At 35.7% G+C, this 22,404-nt stretch overlaps 1 protein-coding gene across 2 annotated transcripts in view; it reads left to right on the forward strand.

The window, feature by feature from the left end:
• Positions 1–22,404, forward strand: part of stat5a (signal transducer and activator of transcription 5a) — a 99,413-nt gene that overhangs the window by 56,177 nt on the left and 20,832 nt on the right. For both annotated transcript variants that reach the window (XM_048209350.1, XM_048209341.1), the window contains 11 exons: positions 8,937–9,071; positions 9,165–9,321; positions 9,768–9,857; positions 12,086–12,260; positions 12,720–12,850; positions 13,801–13,952; positions 14,427–14,582; positions 19,282–19,461; positions 19,725–19,812; positions 20,171–20,293; positions 20,742–20,834. In XM_048209350.1, the coding sequence (XP_048065307.1) occupies positions 8,944–9,071; positions 9,165–9,321; positions 9,768–9,857; positions 12,086–12,260; positions 12,720–12,850; positions 13,801–13,952; positions 14,427–14,582; positions 19,282–19,461; positions 19,725–19,812; positions 20,171–20,293; positions 20,742–20,834 (1,473 nt within the window). In that variant the 5' untranslated portion in view covers positions 8,937–8,943. The remainder of the gene's footprint in view (positions 1–8,936; positions 9,072–9,164; positions 9,322–9,767; positions 9,858–12,085; positions 12,261–12,719; positions 12,851–13,800; positions 13,953–14,426; positions 14,583–19,281; positions 19,462–19,724; positions 19,813–20,170; positions 20,294–20,741; positions 20,835–22,404) is intronic.

Here is a 22,404-nt window from a genome sequence, read left to right on the forward strand (position 1 = left end):
TCAAAAGGTTCTTCATAGTGCAATAGATCAGGGGTGTCCAAACTCATTCCTGGAGGGCCACCTTCCTGCAGAATTTAGCTCCAACTAGCTATACAAGTTTCTAGTATGCCTTGATTAGCTGGTTCAGGTGTGTTTAATTGGTGTTGGAGCTGAACTTTGCAGCTGAGTGGCCCTCCAGGAGCAGGATTGGACACTCCTGCTTTAGGTTATTAAAATGTTCTTCACACTAAGAAAAAAAAAGGTTATTTCAAGCACTGTTCACTGGAAGATTCTTTGGGAGAAGCAAAAATTGTTCTTCTACGGCTGTAAAACCTCCTTTTGCAACTTTTATTTTTAAGAGTGTATCAGCAGCCAACAAATATTCAATAGGATTGATAGAGTGGTGAAGAGAGCAGGTGTGAGAGGAAGTGTTAATGGGTACAGTGAGCTGTCGTGGTCAAGAATGCTTCATAAGATCAGAGAGACATCTGACCTGAATTCAGCAGAAGCAACCATCCAAATCACATCAAACATCAGTCTCCTTAATCCATCACATCAACCGGAATCAAATGTTTGTCTTGGTGGTTAGTTGACTGGCAATGAGTGGCTTTTGTGTCTGCCTTCTTTATAAGTGTAGTGTTCGTGTGTGTGGTAAGCTGACTGGAAATCAGTGGTTTTAGTGTCTCTGTGTAGGTGTGCAGCTTTCAATTCATGTACATGTCTGTGTGGTTGCACTGCTTGGAAACACACACATGCTCAAGCGAATGCGAACACACACACAACGAGTGGGACAGGAAGAGGCGGGAGATCTCTCTTCTCTTACAAGTTTCTTCCGTTTTGAGTGAAAGCTCTTATGCTTATAGGTGACAGCTCAAGCAAATCAAATGCAAAGGTTTCTCACATGGCTCATTTTAATTGCTGCTTTGTCTTAATCGTTTATGTTCTTTGAAGACACTTTCTTACCACAGCGACTTCCAAGCAGGGGTTTTCAAGCTGAAGTCCAGGGACCCAACCAATTTTGATACGATTACAGTTTCATTTTCACTTTTTTCAAAAAGATAAGATAAACATAAATAAAAACACAATAATTATTTAATTCATAATTTTTATTAATTAATCTATTAAAATCTAATATTAATATTAAGATTATTAAAATCTAGATTTATTATATAAAGATTAACACTCACAATAATTGTGTAATTAATGAGCATTAATTATTCATAACCAGAATGAAATAACCAAGATTAATAATCAGGATTAATCTCAAAATAAATTTATTTAAAAATGTAATCAGATCAAATTAATATATATTTATAGATTCATATAGATTCATATAGATTATAGATTAATATAGATTTCTAATTTATTTTGGTTATTAATTATGTATGATTATTAATAATTCAATAATTATGATTATTAATCTTCATATATATTATTTTAATATTAATCTTGTGAATTTCTATTGGAAATTACTTTACAGCCATGTGTGTGTGTGTGTGTGTGTGTGTGTGTGTGTGTATAGATAGATAGATAGATAGATAGATAGATAGATAGATAGATAGATATTATATACACACACATTTTTTTTCTAGCATGTTATATGTTTGGCAATGGTTCTTTTAACCCTTAAAGATGGAGTGTGTAGCTTTTCATTTCTTAAACAACCATGTATTAAGACGTATCATGGCCATATTCCAGGATGACAATGTCAAGATTCACCAGGATTAAAATTGTGAAAGAATTGTTCAGAGAGCGTGAAGAATCATTTTCACACATGAATGGGCACCTCTGAGTCCAGACCTTAATTTCATTGAAAGTCTTTGGGATGTGCTGGAGTAGACTTTACAGAGTGCTCACCTCTTGCATTGTCAATACAAGATCTTGACCAAAAATTGAAGGTCAGTGCCAATTCATGTGTAAAAATGATTCTTCATGCTCCCTCCTAACAATTCTTTCACAATTTGAATCTTGACATTGTCATCCTGGAATATGGCCACGATACGTCTTAATACATGGTTGTTTAAGAAATGAAAAGCTACACACTCCATCTTTAAGGGTTAAAAGAACCGTTGCCAAACATATAACATGCTAGAAACATAATAATCACTATAATGATGATCCATCCATAGACTCAAACAGTAAATTCAAACAGTGACTTTTTTTTGGCCAGGCAGTGTATATAAATATATATACACTGCCCGGCCAAAAAAAGTCGCTGTTTGGATTTTAATAGGCAAATACTTAAGAGTATTTGGATCATTGGTAAATATGATCAAAGATGACTGTAAAAATAAATCTGCATCATTTTTCCTTTTGATCTTTAATTAATAAAATTAGCAAAAATCTAACCTTTCATTGAAGAAAAAGAATTGAAAGTGGGGGGAAAATCACATTATGAAATAAATGTTTTTCTCCTAAACACGTTGGCCACAATTATTGGCACCCTTTTATTCAATACTTTTTGCAACCTCCTTTTCCCAAGATAACAGCTCTGAGTCTTCTTCTATAATGCCTGATGAGTTTGGAGAACACCTGACAAGAGATCAGAGACCATTCCTTCATGCAGAATCTCTCCAGATCCTTCAGATTCCAGCTCCATGTTGGTGCTTCTTCTCTTCGGTTCACTCCACTCATTTTCTTTAGGGTTCAGGTCAGGGGACTGGGATGGCCATGGCAGAAGCTTGGTTTTGGGCTCATTGACACATTTTTGTGTTGGTTTTGATGTTTGTTTTGGATCATTGTCCTGATGGAACATCCAACCACGGCCCATTATAGAATTTCTAGCAGAAGCGGTCAGGTTTTGATTTTTTATCTGTTGATATTTGGTAGAATCCATGGGGTACTTTTTATCCATGTGTGCACCAAACCCATCTGGTGGGTTTGCTGCCAAAAAGCTCTTTTTTTTTAGTTTCATTTAACCATAGAAGCTCGTCCCGTTTGAAGTTCCAGTCTTGTCTGACAACTGAATTTCTGGATGAGAGCAGAGGATTTTTCTTGAAACCTTCCCGAAAAACCTGTGGGGATGTTTGATCATTTTTTTTAGGCTTTCTGAGACTCAAGACTCAACTAATCTCTACTAATTCTCCAACTGTGATCCTTGGAGAGTCTTTGGCCACTCAAACTCTCCTCCTCACTTCACATTAGGACGATTTAGACACATGTCCTCTTCCGGGCAGATTTGTAACATCTTTAGTTGATTGGAACTTCTTAATTATTGCCCTGATAGTGGAAATGGGGATTTTCAATGTTTTAGGTATTTTCTTACAGCCACTTTCTATTTTGTGAAGCCCAACAATCATTTGCTGCACATCAGGACTATATTCTTTGGTTTTACTCATTGTGATGAATGATTAAGGAAATTTGGCCTTTGTGTTTCCTCATGTTTATACTCCTGTGGAACAGGAAGTCATGACTGGACAATTTCATGTTTATGATGACCCTGGTGTGGTACAAAAAAATGTAAATATGAATGGGAATATACTTCAGAGATATTTTACTCATAAAAAATTCTAGGTGTGCCAATAATTGTGGCCAACATGTTTTGGAGAAAAACATTTATTTCATAATGTAATTTTCCCCCCACTTTCAATTCTTTTTCTTCAATGAAAAGTTAGATTTTTGCTAATTTTATTAATTAAAGATCAAAAGGAAAAATGATGCAGATTTATTTTTACAGTCATCTTTGATCATATTTACCAAGGGTGCCAATAATTCTGACCACCACTGGATATACACATATATATATATATATATATATATATATATATATATATATATACACACACAAATTTGAACTTTAGGGGAAAAAATTAAAATGCTACTGAAGTGTAAAATATGTCCCCTTTAGCGCATTATGCTTCAGTCTAACATCACTGGTTCTTTTCAGCCTGTGCAGTCATCACCATAAAACTGTCAGCGGACTCATCAGATGACCCTGCCGGGAGGGATGGTTGAATATGTAGTTTTGAATGTGCTTATGCGCAAACAAGTCATGCAGGGATGTTATGTTGATGGCTTAAACAAATTATATTAACACAGAGACAAGCCAGCACTTATGCACACACACACGGTGGTGGTCAACCAAAATATGAACCAATATATGTAGATTAATAATTATGTTAATACAAACCTGATTCCAAAAAAGTTGGGACACTGTACAAATTGTGAATAAAAAAGGAATGCAAAAATGTACAAATCTCATAAACTTATATTTTATTCAGAATAGAATATAGATAACATATCAAATGTTGACAGTGAGACATTTTGAAATGTCATGCCAAATATTGGCTCATTTTGGATTTCATGAGAGCTACACATTCCAAAAAAGTTGGGACAGGTAGCAATAAGAGGCCGGAAAAGTTAAATGTACATATAAGGAACAGATGGAGGACCAATTTGCAACTTATTAGGTCAATTGGCAACATGATTGGGTATAAAAAGAGCCTCTCAGAGTGGCAGTGTCTCTCAGAAGTCAAGATGGGCAGAGGATCACCAATTCCCCCAATGCTGTGGCGAAAAATAGTGGAGCAATATCAGAAAGGAGTTTCTCAAAGAAAAATTGCAAAGAGTTTGAAGTTATCATCATCTTTAGTGCATAATATCATCCAAAGATTCAGAGAATCTGGAACAATCTCTGTGCGTAAGGGTCAAGGCCGGAAAACCATACTGGATACCCGTGATCTTCGGGCCCTTAGACGGCACTGCATCACATACAGGAATGCTACTGTAATGGAAATCACAACATGGGCTCAGGAATACTTCCAGAAAACATTGTCGTTGAACACAATCCACCGTGCCATTCGCCGTTGCCGGCTAAAACTCTATAGGTCAAAAAAGAAGCCATATTTACACATGATCCAGAAGTGCAGGCATTTTCTCTGGGCCAAGGCTCATTTAAAATGGACTGTGGCAAAGTGGAAAACTGTTCTGTGGTCAGACGAATCAAAACTTGAAGTTCTTTTTGGAAAACTGTGACACCATGTCATCCGGACTAAAGAGGACAAGGACAACCCAAGTTGTTATCAGCGCTCAGTTCAGAAGCCTGCATCTCTGATGGTATGGGGTTGCATGAGTGCGTGTGGCATGGGCAGCTTACACATCTGGAAAGGCACCATCAATGCTGAAAGGTATATCCAAGTTCTAGAACAACATATGCTCCCATCCAGATGTCGTCTCTTTCAGGGAAGACCTTGCATTTTCCAACATGACAATGCCAGACCACATACTGCATCAATTACAACATCATGGCTGCATAGAAGAAGGATCCGGGTACTGAAATGGCCAGCCTGCAGTCCAGATCTTTCACCCATAGAAAACATTTGGCGCATCATAAAGAGGAAGATGTGACAAAGAAGACCTAAGACAGCTGAGCAACTAGAAGCCTGTATTAGACAAGAATGGGACAACATTCCTATTCCTAAACTTGAGCAACTTATCTCCTAGACGTTTGCAGACTGTTATAAAAAGAAGAGGGGAAGCCACACAGTGGTAAACATGGCCTTGTCCCAACTTTTTTGAGATGTATTGATGCCATGAAATTTAAAATCAACTTATTTTTCCCTTAAAATTATACATTTTCTCAGTTTAAACATTTGATATGTCATCTATGTTGTATTCTGAATAAAATATTGAAATTTGAAACTTCCACATCATTGCATTCTGTTTTTATTCTCAATTTGTACAGTGTCCCAACTTTTTTGGAATCGGGTTTGTACTTTTATAGTACTTTATCAAATAGCATATTCTTTCTCTTTGCTTTTCATTTTTTTCCCTCTCATCTCTCACTTAATGCTCAATGAAGCTTTCTTATTTTCCCTGTTTTTTTGTTTTGTTTTTAATTTGTGGTATAAAGTAGTATAAATTAGTGAGTATGGACATCTTAGTGTGTCTGTGTCTATCTGAGGATGGCACAAGATTCATTTCAACATTCATTTCCTTCCTCTTCACGTTTTCTTCTTGGCCAAACTGTCTTTGTTGACACAACACATTAAATGTGTACAGAAAGTGAAACTGTGAAACTTCTCACTACATTCTGCAAGAGTTCTCCCTCAGAGTTTTTGATCTCAAGACGAATCAAACTTGTTCCTGTCAGGGTTAGCATCATGGCCTAATGGTCACTGCCTAGGCTTCAACATGATATTTTTTTATGCATTTGTTTTGTCTTTTTTTTTGTTTGTTTGTTTGTTTTAAATTGGTATATTATTTTTATTACAATTAAGCACACATTTTATGTCACTTTTTTTATACATCTGAGCTTTTCCTTTTTTATAAATCATATTACTCACAAAAAAAAAAAAAAAACTTTACCATTACAGGAAAAAATACATTTAAAGCTGTAGTCCGTAACTTTTTTTTTTTTTTGTTAAAAATGATCCAAAATCAATTTTTGAGCAAGTACTTAACCAGCCTGTGTTCAAAACTATCCCCTTACCTCAGCCTGATTCACAACGGTAAGCTTGTAATAATGTTTTCCAATAAGAGCCGTACTGGTGGGAAATTCGGCTATATGGCATTTGAGGATACAGCAGGCAGCGGATCAATTATAATCTTTTCTCACAGTAGCTGCAATAATTACACTTATTTGGTTGGCGGATTATATGGTATGACAAATTAACATTAGAGATTAGACTAGAGATGTAGAATCTGTGATTCCGAAGTACATTATCCACACCAATGTAGTGACTTACAGCAAACATTAGATTCCTCTGGGATGAGGAACTGTGCCGAAGCACAACCCACGTGAAGATGATAATTCCACATATAACTGCAGTTGCAGGTTTCAAACAGAGATGGCGACAAAGAGGCAAAATATATGGACTGCAGCTTTAAAATACATGAAAATAGAAAACTTTTATTTTAAATTATAATTATGTTTCACAAAATTACGATTTTAATCAAATAAATGCAGTATTGGTGAGCAAAAGAAGCTTATTATTAAAATAATTAATAAATCTTACCAAATTTTGAATGGTAGTGTATTTTTAATAAAGGGGTCATAACATGGATGCACAAAAAACATATATATGCAGAAAAACTATAATTTTACGTTCATTTTGACCCTCTGTCTGAAATGATCCGTTTTAAGGGGCAGCTCCATTAAGGCTATTATGTTTGGCTAACGTCTGTTATGATTGGCTAACCACTGTTCTGTTTGGCTAACATCATTGCATAGGATCAATGCCCACTCGCTATTGCACATGAGTAATTGTTTTTGTAATTTACAGACAAAGCATTATAAAACCACTTACTTATGGTTTGTGATGCTGCTGCTGTCAGATCCAATACAATTGGCTTCTTCAGCTTTCAAAATAAGTTTCTTCATAAAATCTTCATTACTCTTGCCTCATTTACAAAACAAAATGCTCCGAACCAACATAAAATCCTCCGACGCAATCCAAGATGCCATTAAAATAAACCATTAACTTGTTTCTGATGCTGAAATCCCACAATATACAAATAAGCTGTTTTTGGTAGGGCTGCACGATTTAACACACAATATGAAAAATAACATTAAAATTGCGCTTAAACACGATTCTTAGTGTGATTATGAAATCGCAAAGGCTGCAATTATTTTTTTTATGCGCAGCTTGTCATTGAAGTATGGCTTCAAATGCTAATCCATCTGAAAGCACTGCGAGTTTGAGTCGCTTATAATGTACATTTGAAAAAGCAACACACGTCAAACATCTTTCCAGACATGAGAAGCATTTATTAACATCTTGTCCAACAAAAGACAACATTTAATAACATGTTTTTTTCATAACGACAGTTGAGCATCCTTCTGTGAGATGATGTGGCGTCTTACACAGAATAAGGCAGTCGTGTGTTTATTAGTCATGTTTAATCAATCAAAGCATTTCAATCTTCTGTTTATTAAGCTACAGCGATACATACATAAGGATTTCCTGGAATGACACGTGTTATCTACTTCTGCGGCAGGGCATATGTGGAGTTTCTGCGCAAGAGCGCCCTCTGGCTTTCAGATGGAGAAGCATTTGATACTGATCACAGAGCCGTACAGCTCTGACAAGCTGCGCATAAAATAATCGCTGCCTTTGCTACATCGTGTGCGATTTAAAATTTGCAATAAATCGTGATATAACGTGCAGCCCTTGTTTTTGGTGCTTGATTAAATAAATGTTTTATTTATAATGAGGAGGTTGTTTTAGGCTATGAAACTTGCGTGTAGTTTTAATAGTACAAAGATCTCTTGTAGGTCAAAAAATTAAGGCAAATTTTGATTTCTCATGTCATGACCCTTTTAAATATATAAGTATAATATTATTATATAATGTATAATTATAATATATAATAATTATTTTAATTAAATTCAAATCAACATGAATTAAATTTAGTATATATGTAAAAAATAGTATATATACTTTATAATTTAATAAAAATATAATATGATCAGTGACTATATATTTAAAAATAATTTAATGTAAAATATAATACAATATAATATATAATAATAAAATATAAAATTTATTATAATATAAAAATCTAATAATAATTTTAGCATTAATGACAAATTGGTTGGTGAGGGGTTGCTTAATTATCATTATAATAATGTCACAATTGTAAAACTGTCTTTGTTGACATCCCTACAGATTGTTGACATCGCTACGGATTAAGAATAGGATGTCATTAAAGTTCATGTGCATTTAAAGGCAGGCGTCCCAAAACTTTTGGCAATATAGTGTATATATATATATATATATATATATATATATATATATATATATATATATATATATATATATATATATTTAATTATCCTAAAAATACTTCATTTCTTTATTTTGATTTTGGTGTGAAATGTGACAAACATGTTCATGGTAATGTGAGCATCTCTTTGGTTTTCCCTGTTAACCTTTTTCAGCATTTCTCATGCTCCCCAACTCTCACCTGTTTCTTGTACTGTACCTGATGCTGACGTCCCACCTTTTCTCTGTCAGAGTGAAAATGGCAGTGTGGATCCAGGCCCAGCAGCTGCAGGGAGATGCTCTGCACCAGATGCAGTCTCTCTACGGGCAACACTTCCCCATAGAGGTGCGACACTACCTGTCCCAGTGGATAGAGGGACAACTCTGGTATGTGAAGAGTTTGCCTGAGCTAATTTGAACTGCAACTACCATTTTGTCATTTTTTAATATATCAAACGGTGTCTGTGTGTCCTCTGCCAGGGATGCGATAGATTTAGAGAACCCTCAAGAGGAGATTAAAGCCAAGCGTTTATTGGACAGCCTGATCCAGGAACTACAGAAGAAAGCAGAGCATCAAGTGGGAGAGGACGGCTTCTTACTCAAGATCAAATTAGGACATTATGCTTCACAGCTGAAGGTTCGGCTAGTTCTTTGTTTGCAAGTACAGTTCAGGAAAGATGAGTTAAATAAAGTGATTGCCTGATAAACAGATCAGAGTTTTGATTTTTACACATTCAAAAGCTCCTGCATAAATGTTTGTACTCACACACTGAAACAGACATATGCAGACTCACACAGATCTCCATTAAATGATTATTTGAGATGTTTCTCTTAAAATATCCTAGGTGAAATAAAAAAAAATAGAGAATATAGATAGAGAAATAAAAACTTAATGAGACAGTTGTTGACATAGAGTGCATGATGATAAAGCCATTATTAAGAACAGGCCAGTCAGGAAAGTGCAGCCACAGTGTTTACTGTCATTACACAGTGTACTTGAGTTAAAGTAAAACATGACAGAGTAGATGGAGGGGTGTGTGTGTGATTATTTTCCTCTAATTCTGATTCTGGATGTGTTTTCAGAGCACATATGACCGCTGTCCCCTGGAGCTGGTGAGATGCATCAAACACATCCTGTACACGGAGCAAAGACTCGTCAGAGAGGCGACTAATGTGAGTGGACACAGAGTAGGCAGTCGCTTCATTAGCATAGTTCATTTCTAATAACTTGAAATTTGAAATGAATTTTATGTGTTCTTTATCTTCTTTTTCAAAGTGAAATGTTTAAATACCAAATGCATTTGCACCCGTTTGTGTGCCCATGGGCGTGCTAGTCTGAAAACGATGTGTGTTTAGGTGCATTGTTGGCGCGTTACTATTTTGAGGCAACTGAAATAGACTGTGCCATTGACCAACTGAAACCTGGTCTAAAGTCAATGGCGCAATTTTTTTTTGTTGTTATTTAAAGAGCGCATTAGTAATATGTGCCTATAGGCGGGTGCACAACGTGCGCACACTCTGCTTATTACACACACAGGGATGCACAGCAGCTCACAAACATGCCAAATATGAAAAATAAAAGGATTTTATTTTTTAGACCATGCGCCGGGTGTGCCAACCATTTTTCCCGTTGTTAAACTAGCAAAAGTGGATTCAGACACGCCCTAAGTGCACCTGCGCTGTGCGCTTTAGACCTGAATGTGAACTGAAAAAAATTAATGTGCATAAACACTACACACACAAACAAATTTTGGGATAGGTAAGATTAGATAAGTCTCTTGTGCTCAGCATAGCATTTTTTTTTTTTTTTTAATTCAAAATACAGAAAAAACAGTAATATTGTTAAATATTATTACAATTTAAAACAACTGTTTTCCATTTGAATATATTTTAAAATGTAATTTATTCCTGTGATGCAAAGCTGAATTTTCAGCATCATTACTCCAGTCTTCAGTGTCACATGATCCTTCAGAAATCATTCTGATATGATGATTTGTTGGTAAAGAAACATTTCTTATTATTATCAATTCTGAAAACTGTTGTTCTGCTTAATATTTTTATGGAATATTTTTTCAGGATTCTTGAATGAATAGAAAGTTCAAAAGAACAGGATTTGTTTGAAATTGATTTTTTGTAACAATATGAAATATTTTACTGTCACTTTTTTATCAATTTAATGCATCTTTTCTGGTTAAAATTAATATTTTCTTTAAAAACAATTATTGTTCTGAAATGTTTGAACATAAGTCTATATATTGTGTTTTTGTTACACCGATTATTGTAATAGTTATTAATAAATCATTTAATTCCAAGAATTGATACCCAACATGAAAATTGAAAACTGCCCCGAGATGTCTGTAAAATTATGTCTATAGATAGATTTATTTATTTATTTTTATTTTTTTTATGTATAATATGAATCATGAAGACTGGAAAAGTCATGGAAAAGTCACAGAATTTCATTGATCAAAATGTGTGGGAACCCAGATTGTTCCATTGCATATGATTTCAACATTTTACACACCCCATAATTTTACTCAGAGTTCTCTCTGCGTTCAACTGATTTATAAACACTTCATTTGAACAAACCATTAAAAACGGTTTGTAACGTCTCTTTATCTTTTTATAAAAAGAGAGAATTATGTTATGTTCTTGGTTTAAATCAAGGGCATTGAGTTCAGTGAGTTCAATCAACTTTAAAAAGCATTATGGGTAATAAACAGGGCTGCTGTACATGACTGACTTTTACAATCTTCAAAAATAAAATTTGTGCGTTTGCTTTGTGCATGTGTAGATATATACACACTACACACAAATTCATGATACCTGCCAAGTGAGTGCTTAGTTTTATGAGAGTAAAAGAGGAAATTTTAGATTTTATTAACTGAACTGACATCCCATAAAGTCATAAAACTAAAGACGATATCAGTAACTCTAGAAGCTCACATACACATGAAAATGCCCACTCATACCTTATGTTCTTACACCTGTACTGTACATCCACTCAATGCATAATATTTATGTTCACATACCATGTATGCACTACACAAACAGTATTTAGTTTGCTTAATCACACATATACGGGAACCCAGTCTTACGTGATAGTAAAGGAAATAACCTCACCTCTGTTGCTTATTCTTACGCACTGGGCCAGAAATTAAAATGACTTACAGCACATATTGAAACTTTGGTTTGTGGGATTTTAGTAGAAGAACCATTGCTAAAAGAATCTACAAACCCCACTCTTTCTTCATCCTGCTATTTTATCAAAGCTAAACAAAAAAATAATAATAATAAAAAAGTACAATTTTATCATGTTTCCATGCTTTTCTGAAATATTCAGATTGTAATTTTAGTGAAACTGAACATGGTTGTCACTCATGTGTGTCTGTGATTGGCAGTCAAGCTCACCGGTGGGCGGGTTGATGGACAGCATGTCACAGAAGTACCATCAGATAAACCAGGTGTTTGAGGAGCTCAGAGTATTGACTCAGGACACAGAGAATGACCTCAGAAAACTACAGCACAACCAGGAGTACTTCATTATACAATACCAGGAGAGCCTCAGAATACAGGGTATACATCCACACACATTTACATTTATACATGGGGCAAAGTATACTTGCATTCAAAGTATACTTTTCATCAGTTCTGGAAATCAAACTTTGCCGTTGCTAGCGCCATGCTCAGCTCTGCTGAGCTACAGGACATACATACAAACACATAACCACACAGTCATATACACAGACTATTTTATCATTCTGTACTTCATTTAGCAAAAAAAAAAAAAAAAGTCAGTATGCTTGCATAATTTCTGAGCATAGTATTGAATTCCAAATCAAGTCAAATTGCAATAAATAACTGAAAATATGTCAGCTCAGGAAAGAAACTGTGCTTGCCAGGAATTGCTAGATTAATAACCCACATTTTTCATACTTAGATGGCTCCTCTACATACAAGAGTATGCAATTTTTTTTTCTTTTTTTTTTCAAAGATTATGTTTGTGGACTAAATCTTCCTGTCTGCTCTGTGCAGCTCAGTTATCAAGTCTGGCCACGCTGCCTCCAGCAGACCGACAGCTACGAGAGCCCAGCCTGCTCAGCAAGAGAGCCACAGTAGAGGCCTGGCTGACCCGAGAGGCCAACACCCTGCAGAAATACAGACTGGTACTCACACATACATGCTCGAGATGAATAGTGTGCATAGCATTAGCATAATACGACACTCAAACTGTAACATTCATAGCACATGCTTTAAAGAGACACGTCTTAAACATTTGTATCATTATTCTGTTATACTACTATTATGCTACTGTTCAAAAGTTTGGGGTCAGAAAGGTTTTTTTAAAGAAATTAATAGATATTATTACAAATTAAAATTTCTAGTTTAATATATATCAAAATTAAATTGATTTCTGTGATCAAAGCTGTATTTTCAGCATCATTACTCCAATCTTCATTGTCACATGATCCTTCAGAAATCATTCTAAAATTAAGTGACATGTAGCCAAGTTTGGTGTCCCATTCTCGGAATTTGCTCTGCATTTCACCCATCCAAGTTGTGAACACACTGTGAACACACACTTGGAGCAGTGGGCAGCTATTTTTGCTGCGGCCCCCGGGGAGTGATTGGGGGTTAGGTGCCTTGCTCAAGTGCACCTCAGTTTTGGGTAATGAGAGTGAAAGAAACTAATAATATTTACAATATTACTGTTTTTTTGTTTTGTTTTTTTCAAATGAAATAAATGTAGCCTTGGTAAGCAGAAGAGACTTCTTTTAAAAACATTAACAGTCTTACCGATCCCAAACTTTTGAATGGCAGTGTATATGTAAATTAACTTTTAGTTTTGATTAGCTAACCTCTTTTCATTTAAAATGAGGAACACATTCATTTCAAAAGATACTGTTTTCCATTATATGTCTTCTTTAAAATGAAAGCAACACTTCCATTTCATGTTACTCATTCGATTTAAAGTACAGTACTAAAGTTGAGGGCCGTTGTTATTTACATGAGTACAGTACATATGTTCTCATCTGTTTGTGTGTCATATGAGCTTGTGTGTGTGTGTGTGTGTGTGTGTGTGTGTGTGTGTGTGTGTGTGTGTGTGTGTTCTCAGGGCTTGGCAGAGAAACACCAGAAGACACTGGCATTGCTACGGAAACAGCAGACGGTGATTCTTGACGATGAGCTGATTCAGTGGAAGAGACGTCAACAGCTGGCTGGCAATGGTGGACCGCCTGAGGGAGGACTGGACATACTACAGTCATGGTGCGCACACACGCTTACTTAGGACGTATCAAATATATGTGTGTGTGTGTGTATATATATATATATATATATATATATATATATATATATATATATATATATAAACGGAGTTTAAAAATATCACACACACACACATATATATATATATATAACATGACATAAACATGACTAACCAAAGTGCTGAACAAAACAGAGAGTGAAGAAAAAAAAAAAATACAAAGCAAAACATACATTCATACCAGAGGCTCACAATGAATTAAAAGCTAAATATGACTTGGACTATTTAGCTAACTTCTGCCTACACTATACACATACAATACACACTAAGACAGTTATGTAAATAATCAGAGACATGTGCTTTTGCACAAAACATTTGTGTTTACATTACACATGCACAACTTGTTCACACAACAGATCTTTAATTTATGCTTTCGTTGTGCATTTCTGCTTGTGTGTGTGTGTGTGTGTGCACAGGTGTGAGAAGCTAGCGGAAACCATTTGGCAGAATCGTCAGCAGATCCGGAGGGCGGAGCATCTGAGACAGCAGCTGCCCATTCCTGGCCCCATCGAAGAGCTGCTGACCGAACTCAACAGCACCATCACGGACATCATCTCAGCTTTAGTTACCAGGTGTGTGTGTGTGTGAGAGAGAGAGAGAATAGCAGTGCAATTAAGCTTAAGTGATTGTAAAGTGGAGCAACACAACCAATATCCTCACTTATATCAATCTTTCTAGGGATTGCTACAATTTCAGTGTTGTCTTCACAATGCATTTGAAGGCGTCATATTAGCTGCCATGGTGACATTGCACCACATTCAAAGACATGCATAAGCTTTCTTCCAGTTTTTTGTATGCGTGTGTATTTTTTCCACTAAGTATAGAGCCTACAAGTCTAAGTAGTTATAAATGAAAGGGTTCTTAAAGGGATAGTTCACCCCAAAATTAAATCTCTGTCATTAAGTACTCACCCTCATGTCGTTCCAATCCCATAAGACCTTCATTTTTCTTTGAAACACAACTTTGATGAAATCCGAGAGGTATCTGAACCACACACAGGCAGCAACGTCATTGCATCTTTCAAAGTTCAGAAAGGTAGCAAAGACATTGTTAAAACAGTCCACTTGACTACGGTGGTTCAACTTTAATGTTCTGAAGCGGCGAGAATAAGAATAACGGCTTTATTCAACAATTGCTTCTCTCCCGCGTCAGTCTCTGATGTTGTATAGAGTTCAGCGCTTCCAGGTTCTACATCAGAACGCCTGCGCAGTATTTGCTCAGTTACTGCCTGTGCATGGCTCAGATACCTCTTGGATTTCATCAAAAATATCTTAATTTGTGTTCCAAAGATGAACAAAGGTTTTACAGATGTGGAACGACATGAGAGAGAGTAATTAATGACAGAAATTTCATTTTTGGGTGAACTAACCCTTTAATAAATAATCTAGAAAGAATTATTAAAGGGATAGTTCATCCAAACAATACTTACTCTCATGCCATTTCAAACCATATGACTTTCTTTCATATTTACAGTGGGTACGGAAAGTATTCAGACCCCCTTAAATTTTTCACTCTTTGTTATATTGCAGCCATTTGCTAAAATCATTTAAGTTCATTTTTTTCCTCATTAATGTACACACAGCACCACATATTGACAGAAAAACACAGAATTGTTGACATTTATGCAGATTTATTAAAAAAGAAAAACTGAAATATCACATGGTCCTAAGTATTCAGACCCTTTGCTCAGTATTAAGTAGAAGCATGCTTTTGATCTTATACAGCCATGAGTCTTTTTGGGAAAGATGCAACAAGTTTTTCACACTTGGATTTGGGGATCCTCTGCCATTCCTCCTTGCAGATCCTCTCCAGTTCGGTCAGGTTGGATGGTAAACGTTGGTGGACAGCCATTTTTAGGTCTCTCCAGAGATGCTCAATTGGGTTTAAGTCAGGGCTCTGGCTGAGCCATTCAAGAACAGTCACGGAGTTGTTGTGAAGCCACTCCTTCATTATTTTAGCTGTGTGCTTAGGGTCATTGTCTTGTTGGAAGGTAAACCTTCGGCCCAGTCTGAGGTCCTGAGCACTCTGGAGAAGGTTTTCGTCCAGGATATCCCTGTACTTGGCCGCATTCACAACTTTCTCCCATCTCCTGACTGCATCTCTGGAGCTCAGCCACAGTAATCTTTGGGTTCTTCTTTACCTCTCTCACCAAGGCTCTTCTCCCCCGATAGCTCAGTTTGGCCGGACGGCCAGCTCTAGGAAGGGTTCTGGTCGTCCCAAACATCTTCCATTTAAGGATTATGGAGGCCACTGTGCTCTTAGGAACCTTAAGTGCAGCAGAATTTTTTTTTGTAACCGTGGCCACATCTGTGCCTTGCCACAATTCTGTCTCTGAGCTCTTCAGGCAGTTCCTTTGACCTCATGATTCTCATTTGCTCTGACATGCACTGTGAGCTGTAAGGTCTTATATAGACAGGTGTGTGGCTTTCCTAATCAAGTCCAATCAGTGTAATCAAACACAGCTGGACTTAAATGAAGGTGTAGAACCATTTTAAGGATGATCAGAAGAAATGGACAGCACCTGAGTTAAATATATGAGTGTCACAGCAAAGGGTCTGAATACTTAAGACCATGTGATATTTCAGTTTTTCTTTTTTAATAAATCTGCAAAAATGTCAACAATTCTGTGTTTTTCTGTCAATATGGGGTGCTGTGTGTACATTAATGAGGAAAAAAATGAACTTAAATGATTTTAGCAAATGGCTGCAATATAACAAAGAGTGAAAATTTAAGGGGGTCTGAATACTTTCCGTACCCACTGTATAACACAGAATGTGCTGGTCACTTTTTTGCATGAAATGACAATAAATGGGCGTCAGAAAGAATACAAAAGCATTATAAACGCATCAAAGTGGTAGATAAAATTCATGTGCTATATTAAGTTTTCTGAAGCCATACAGTACAGTAGCTTTGTGTGTGAAACAGACAGAAATCATTATTAATAGAAAATATCTGCCCTAGTCCATGAAAGTTCATAAGAGAATTTTGATTTATCAAGTATCAGTAAGTGATCTAGATCGATTCAATCATTGAAAAGATCTGACTCAAAAGACACGATTCATTCTTGAACTGGTCATTGCTACCTCTGTCACGAACCATCATTTATGCACCTTGTAAAAATAAGTTTTTCTGTTTTAATATATTTTACACTGTAATTTATTCCAAAGCTGAATTTTCAGCAGCCAAGTCATATGTACCACTTCATGATACTTTTATCGTGCTTTTGCATCTTTTTTGAAGCTTGAAATCCCCAGTCCTTTTTTGTTCCAGAGGGAAATATAGACAACACATTTATCAGTATTTTGGATCCGTGCATTAGTTCTTATTGTGGTTTTGCAGTGGCATGAGGGTGAGTACACGATGACGCAATTTTCCTTTCGGGTGAACTATCCTTTCACATCATTCATTCTCACATTTTATGAAATCATAAGATCTCAATGCCAAATTAATGAGTCTTTATGTATTACTCACCCTGCATGTGGTCATGTGAATCCATGAGAAATCAACAGAGGCCGTTTGTCAGAGACATTCAGTCGTCACTTTTGTGGCACACTAAGGATGTCTACAAACTTCTGCTCTCCTTCACTCTCTTCCTCATAATATCTCATGCTATCAGTGTTCACACCTACCACACAGGATAAATGTGGGGCTTCATTCATGTGTGTGTATTTGGTGCCTCAGGCCAAGCAGTCATTGAAACAACCGAGCTTAATGGAACTGTGCTTTTAAAAACCATCACTGTCTGAATGGATCTCCATCAAGTGTGACAAAATGGTTGTGTAGCTATCTAACATGCAAACCATAACCACATTTCAAAATGAATCCAATTTGAATTACCACAAACTAGTCGGAGATGTGGCCTGGTGGGCAGTGCACATGCTCTGATATTGCACAGAGACTAATCTTAACCTTACGCTTAAAACTTTTCATTTTTAGAAAATAAATACATTTATTTATTTATTTATTTATCCTAAATAAAAAAACAAAACAATTTATGAACAATTATGTATTTTATTTGTTTAAAAGGGTTCCATCACATTCATCATACACCTGCATCTTGTGGGTTTCCCCACAAGTTTTTAAATAAATGTTCTATTGCACTTTTCCAAATTTAATTTCAGACTTTTTAATTTGAATGGAATGCAGCAAAAATGCTCATATGGGTGACATTAGTTTGAATCCCGCTTGTGACATTTCCTGATCCAGTTCCCCCCTCTTCTCCTCATCATTCCATGTCCTCTCTTTACTAGACTATTAATTGAAAAAGGTATGCGCATACTTTAATATTCTTTAAGATTATTTAATGTTTTTGAAAGAAGTCTCTTATGCTCACCAAGGCTGCATTTACTTTAAGTTAAAAACAGTAATAGTGTGCAATATTATTAGGTTTTTTTACATTTTTATTTTTTTTGTAGCAATGTAAATGTCTTTACTTTAGAGGTACATGATTCTGGATAAAATGAGAATGACAATCTTTTTGGTTTCAAATAGAGATCACGATTCTCCAACGATTCTGAATATAAACAAAACAAAATAACATGTAATTTATTAGAGGTTCTGACAAAATTTTAATTGCTGGACTCTAATTGCTGGAATAATGTTTAATTAATTTAATTAATAATAATTTGGGAAAAAATGGTTTGAATGAACTCAATGACTCATTAATAAATGCTTGTTTCATTACTGGATGAATCAATGTTTTTGAACAAATCTTTTGAATAAATGATTCAATGACAAATACATTTTTTAACAATCACTTAGGAATTGATACAACCATTATTTGAAGCGCCAAGGCCAAGTTAGTTACAAAAGGTGGTTTGCTACACTATCGTTGACATCAGTGTTTATATCCTAAATTTAAACTGTTATCTTAGTACTTCTGTGATCATTTGAACATTTGTAACACAGAAATGTGGTGGTTTAAAACTGCTCTCTGGCTCAGCGCAGCAGCACAAACACATTTGAATGTTCCAGTATGGTTTTGTCGTCATTAATAAAATAAGATTGCGTGGATGTTTGAATCGAGATCTCGATATTTTTATGATTAATTGTGCAGCTCTACATTACTGTCACTTTTTTTTTTTTATCAATTTAATGCATCTTTGATGAATAAAGATATTAATTTCTTAAAAAAAAAAAAAAAAAAAAAAAAAACATTCTGATCCCAGAACGACGGTGTACATGCATTTTTTCCTGTTGATATACAGTTTGTTTTATGGATAAGGATGTACAGTAAATATGTGTGTGTGTGTGTGTGTGTTTTCTCTGCAGTACCTTTATCATCGAAAAGCAGCCTCCTCAGGTGTTGAAAACACAAACTAAATTTGCTGCGACAGTGCGTTTGCTGGTAGGTGGGAAACTCAACGTGCACATGAACCCACCGCAGGTCAAAGCCACCATCATCAGCGAACAACAGGCCAAGGCCCTGCTCAAGAATGAAAACACCAGAAAGTGAGCACAAACACAACACATTGCATTTAGTAACTCCTTTGAGTGTGTTGATTACTCATTGTGAATTGGCCTAATATGCCTGGAGCTGCTAAAACGAAGCATGAGGCATCCCGATACACCATCCTCACACAAATTTTTATGCACAAACCCAATTTTTACCTGCATTTGCTGATTAATGGACTCTGAACTTGGTTAAAATGCTTACCTCCATCTTTACATCTACATGGAGAATAATATTCTCTGTATATGTGTCTGTCTAACAGTGACAGCAGTGGCGAGATCTTGAATAACAACTGTGTGATGGAGTACCACCAGACCACAGGCACCCTCAGTGCACACTTTAGAAACATGGTGAGTGCACTATGGCCGTCTAAGGGCTAACTTTAGAGAAAACTTCTGTAAGAGTGTGTGAACTTTTGTTACAATAAGGGGTTTCAAAGTATCCTGTAATCCACCATTTAAGTTTATTTGTAATTTACTCTGCCTATCTACTCTCGGCTACGCATTAACCATAACAAACAATAACAAAATAATTATATTTCTGTAGATTTGTACACTATAATTTATTTAAATCTCACTTTGTACACTATATTTTATTTGTTTGTAATAAAATGAAGTTTAAATTAAAATGTTTTACTTCAAGATAATAAAAACTTTCTTTATAATAAACACTTGGTATATTTCTCTCTCTTTCTCATTTGTCTTGTAGTCTCTGAAGCGGATCAGGCGTTCAGATCGCAGAGGGGCGGAGTCTGTTACAGAGGAGAAGTTCACCATTTTGTTTGAATCACAGTTCAGTGTTGGGGGAAATGAGCTGGTATTTCAGGTTAAGGTGAGATTGAGAAGTCTCTTTAGTAAGTTAGAATGGTTACGAACCGCATATAGGGATGTAGCAATAATATAACTTACACATGTTAGTCACAAAGATTGTCATTAATTTTTAAACATTCATGCCTTAATGAATGACCATGTAAAGTTTAGACCAGAGTTGCTTTTTGGTTCATTGATTTTAAAATGAACGTTTTAGTATATTTAACAGTACAAAGCAAACAATTATAGTTGTTATATTTATGCTATACATTACCGTTCAAAAGTTTTTAAAACATTTAATGCATTCCTGTTGAACAAATGTATCATTTATTTATTTCAAAAGAAAACATCTTACCAACCTCAACCTTTTGAACGGTATTATACAATGAAAATTATTAAAGTAATTATGTATAGTAAAGTCAATTACAACTGGTTTCATTCAGTTTTCTCATCCACACATTTTTCCCCAGACTCTGTCTTTGCCTGTGGTGGTAATTGTCCATGGAAGTCAAGACAACAATGCTACAGCTACAGTTCTGTGGGACAATGCATTTGCTGAACCGGTTAGTTCCTGATAACATCAGTGCATCTTTGGGTGGGTGGTGTGGTGGTTAAAGTTCAGGCCATCATTATTGTGCCCTTGAGCAAAGTACTTAAAATACCAGGGAGGTTGTCCCTGTAATAAACTCATGAGGCCGTTGTATGGCGACATCACATGAAAATAGTGGAAATAAATTCCCAGGTCATGTGGCGATAAATAAAGATCCTATAACTTAACCGTGTTAAACATCAAAGATCAGCCCTGACTTGACAACACACAAGACTAATTCTTCAACCCATACATAAATGTAATTTCTCTCCCACTCTCCAGGATCTCAAACTCCCCACAACAAACAAACAAAGCTGTCATGGTTCATAGCGTGGGTGTTGATTGGATGGCTGATGGCATATGACTAACTTTCCTTTACTGTACCCTTATTCTCCTTAAAGGAAATGGAAATCCTGTCATCATTTACTCACCCTCATGTCATTCCAAACCTGTAATTCTTTTTCTTCCCTGGAACACAAAAGGAGAAGTGAGTGAATGGTGACCAGTGGCTGTCAAACTATAAAAAAGCACAATAAAAGCAAGTGTCCATATTAGTCTATACAGGTTTTGCAGGAGATGTCTAGTATCAGATCATCATGAGTAATGTTGGGGAAAGTTTTTGAAATTGAGTTACTTAGTTACAGTTTATGGAAAGTAATGTGTTACGTTACTTTTTCTCTTCTGGGCTGCGCTTGCTTGTTTGTTTTTTAATTTTCTATTTTTGTCAAATGTAAAGACCCTTTCACACCAAAAGTGAAATGAATAAGCTTAAACCAGAAGGAAATGCATATTTACGCCTGCACAGTAGAGGGCGCAGCTCAAACAAACCTTTCAGCTGTGCTGCCATTCTGGATTAAAGAAGAATAGGATACAGGAAAAGAAAGTTCAAAAACACTCTTATTTCTAAATCTAATCTAAAGTCATTTTTGCTTATTAGTATGGTTGAATTAGATAATTGAAGGTCAGCAGCAAACGCATTGGTTATTAATAAAGTGAGATTAAATACATAAAGTATATTTGTGTAATTTAATATATTTAATTACAGGTTTGTGTACAATTCTGAGTTTGCATTTCACTGTTTTTTTTTTTTCACGTTGAGGAATACTGACTCTGTTTTTGTGCAAGTGAGATGAGTAAATGCATGTTCACATTTGGTCTAGAACTACAATAACCATCATGTTCACACAGCACACACAACACCTCTGACCTTTATTTCTCTCAACATGGGAAGAGGAGAGCTGTCAGTCAATAAATGTGAAAACAAAGTAACTTGCGTTACTTATTTGAAAAAGTAACTTAGATATTTTGTTGTAAATAGAAAAAGTAATGCATTACTTTACTAGTTACTTGAAAAAAGTAATCTGATTACGTAACTGTTACGGTATGGTGGTGTAGAGATGAGGCAGATACGGATTTCCACAATAACATAGAGCTTTAATCAAACAAAGGCAAGGAAACACCAAACATAACGTTAACACAACAGAGAACGGACGAGGAGTGAAGGGAGTGAGTGCAATATATGGGGAGTGCTGACAATAGAGTCA

The sequence above is a fragment of the Megalobrama amblycephala genome, linkage group LG1 (genome assembly GCF_018812025.1).
Source record: "Megalobrama amblycephala isolate DHTTF-2021 linkage group LG1, ASM1881202v1, whole genome shotgun sequence".
Classification (NCBI taxonomy): domain Eukaryota; kingdom Metazoa; phylum Chordata; class Actinopteri; order Cypriniformes; family Xenocyprididae; genus Megalobrama; species Megalobrama amblycephala.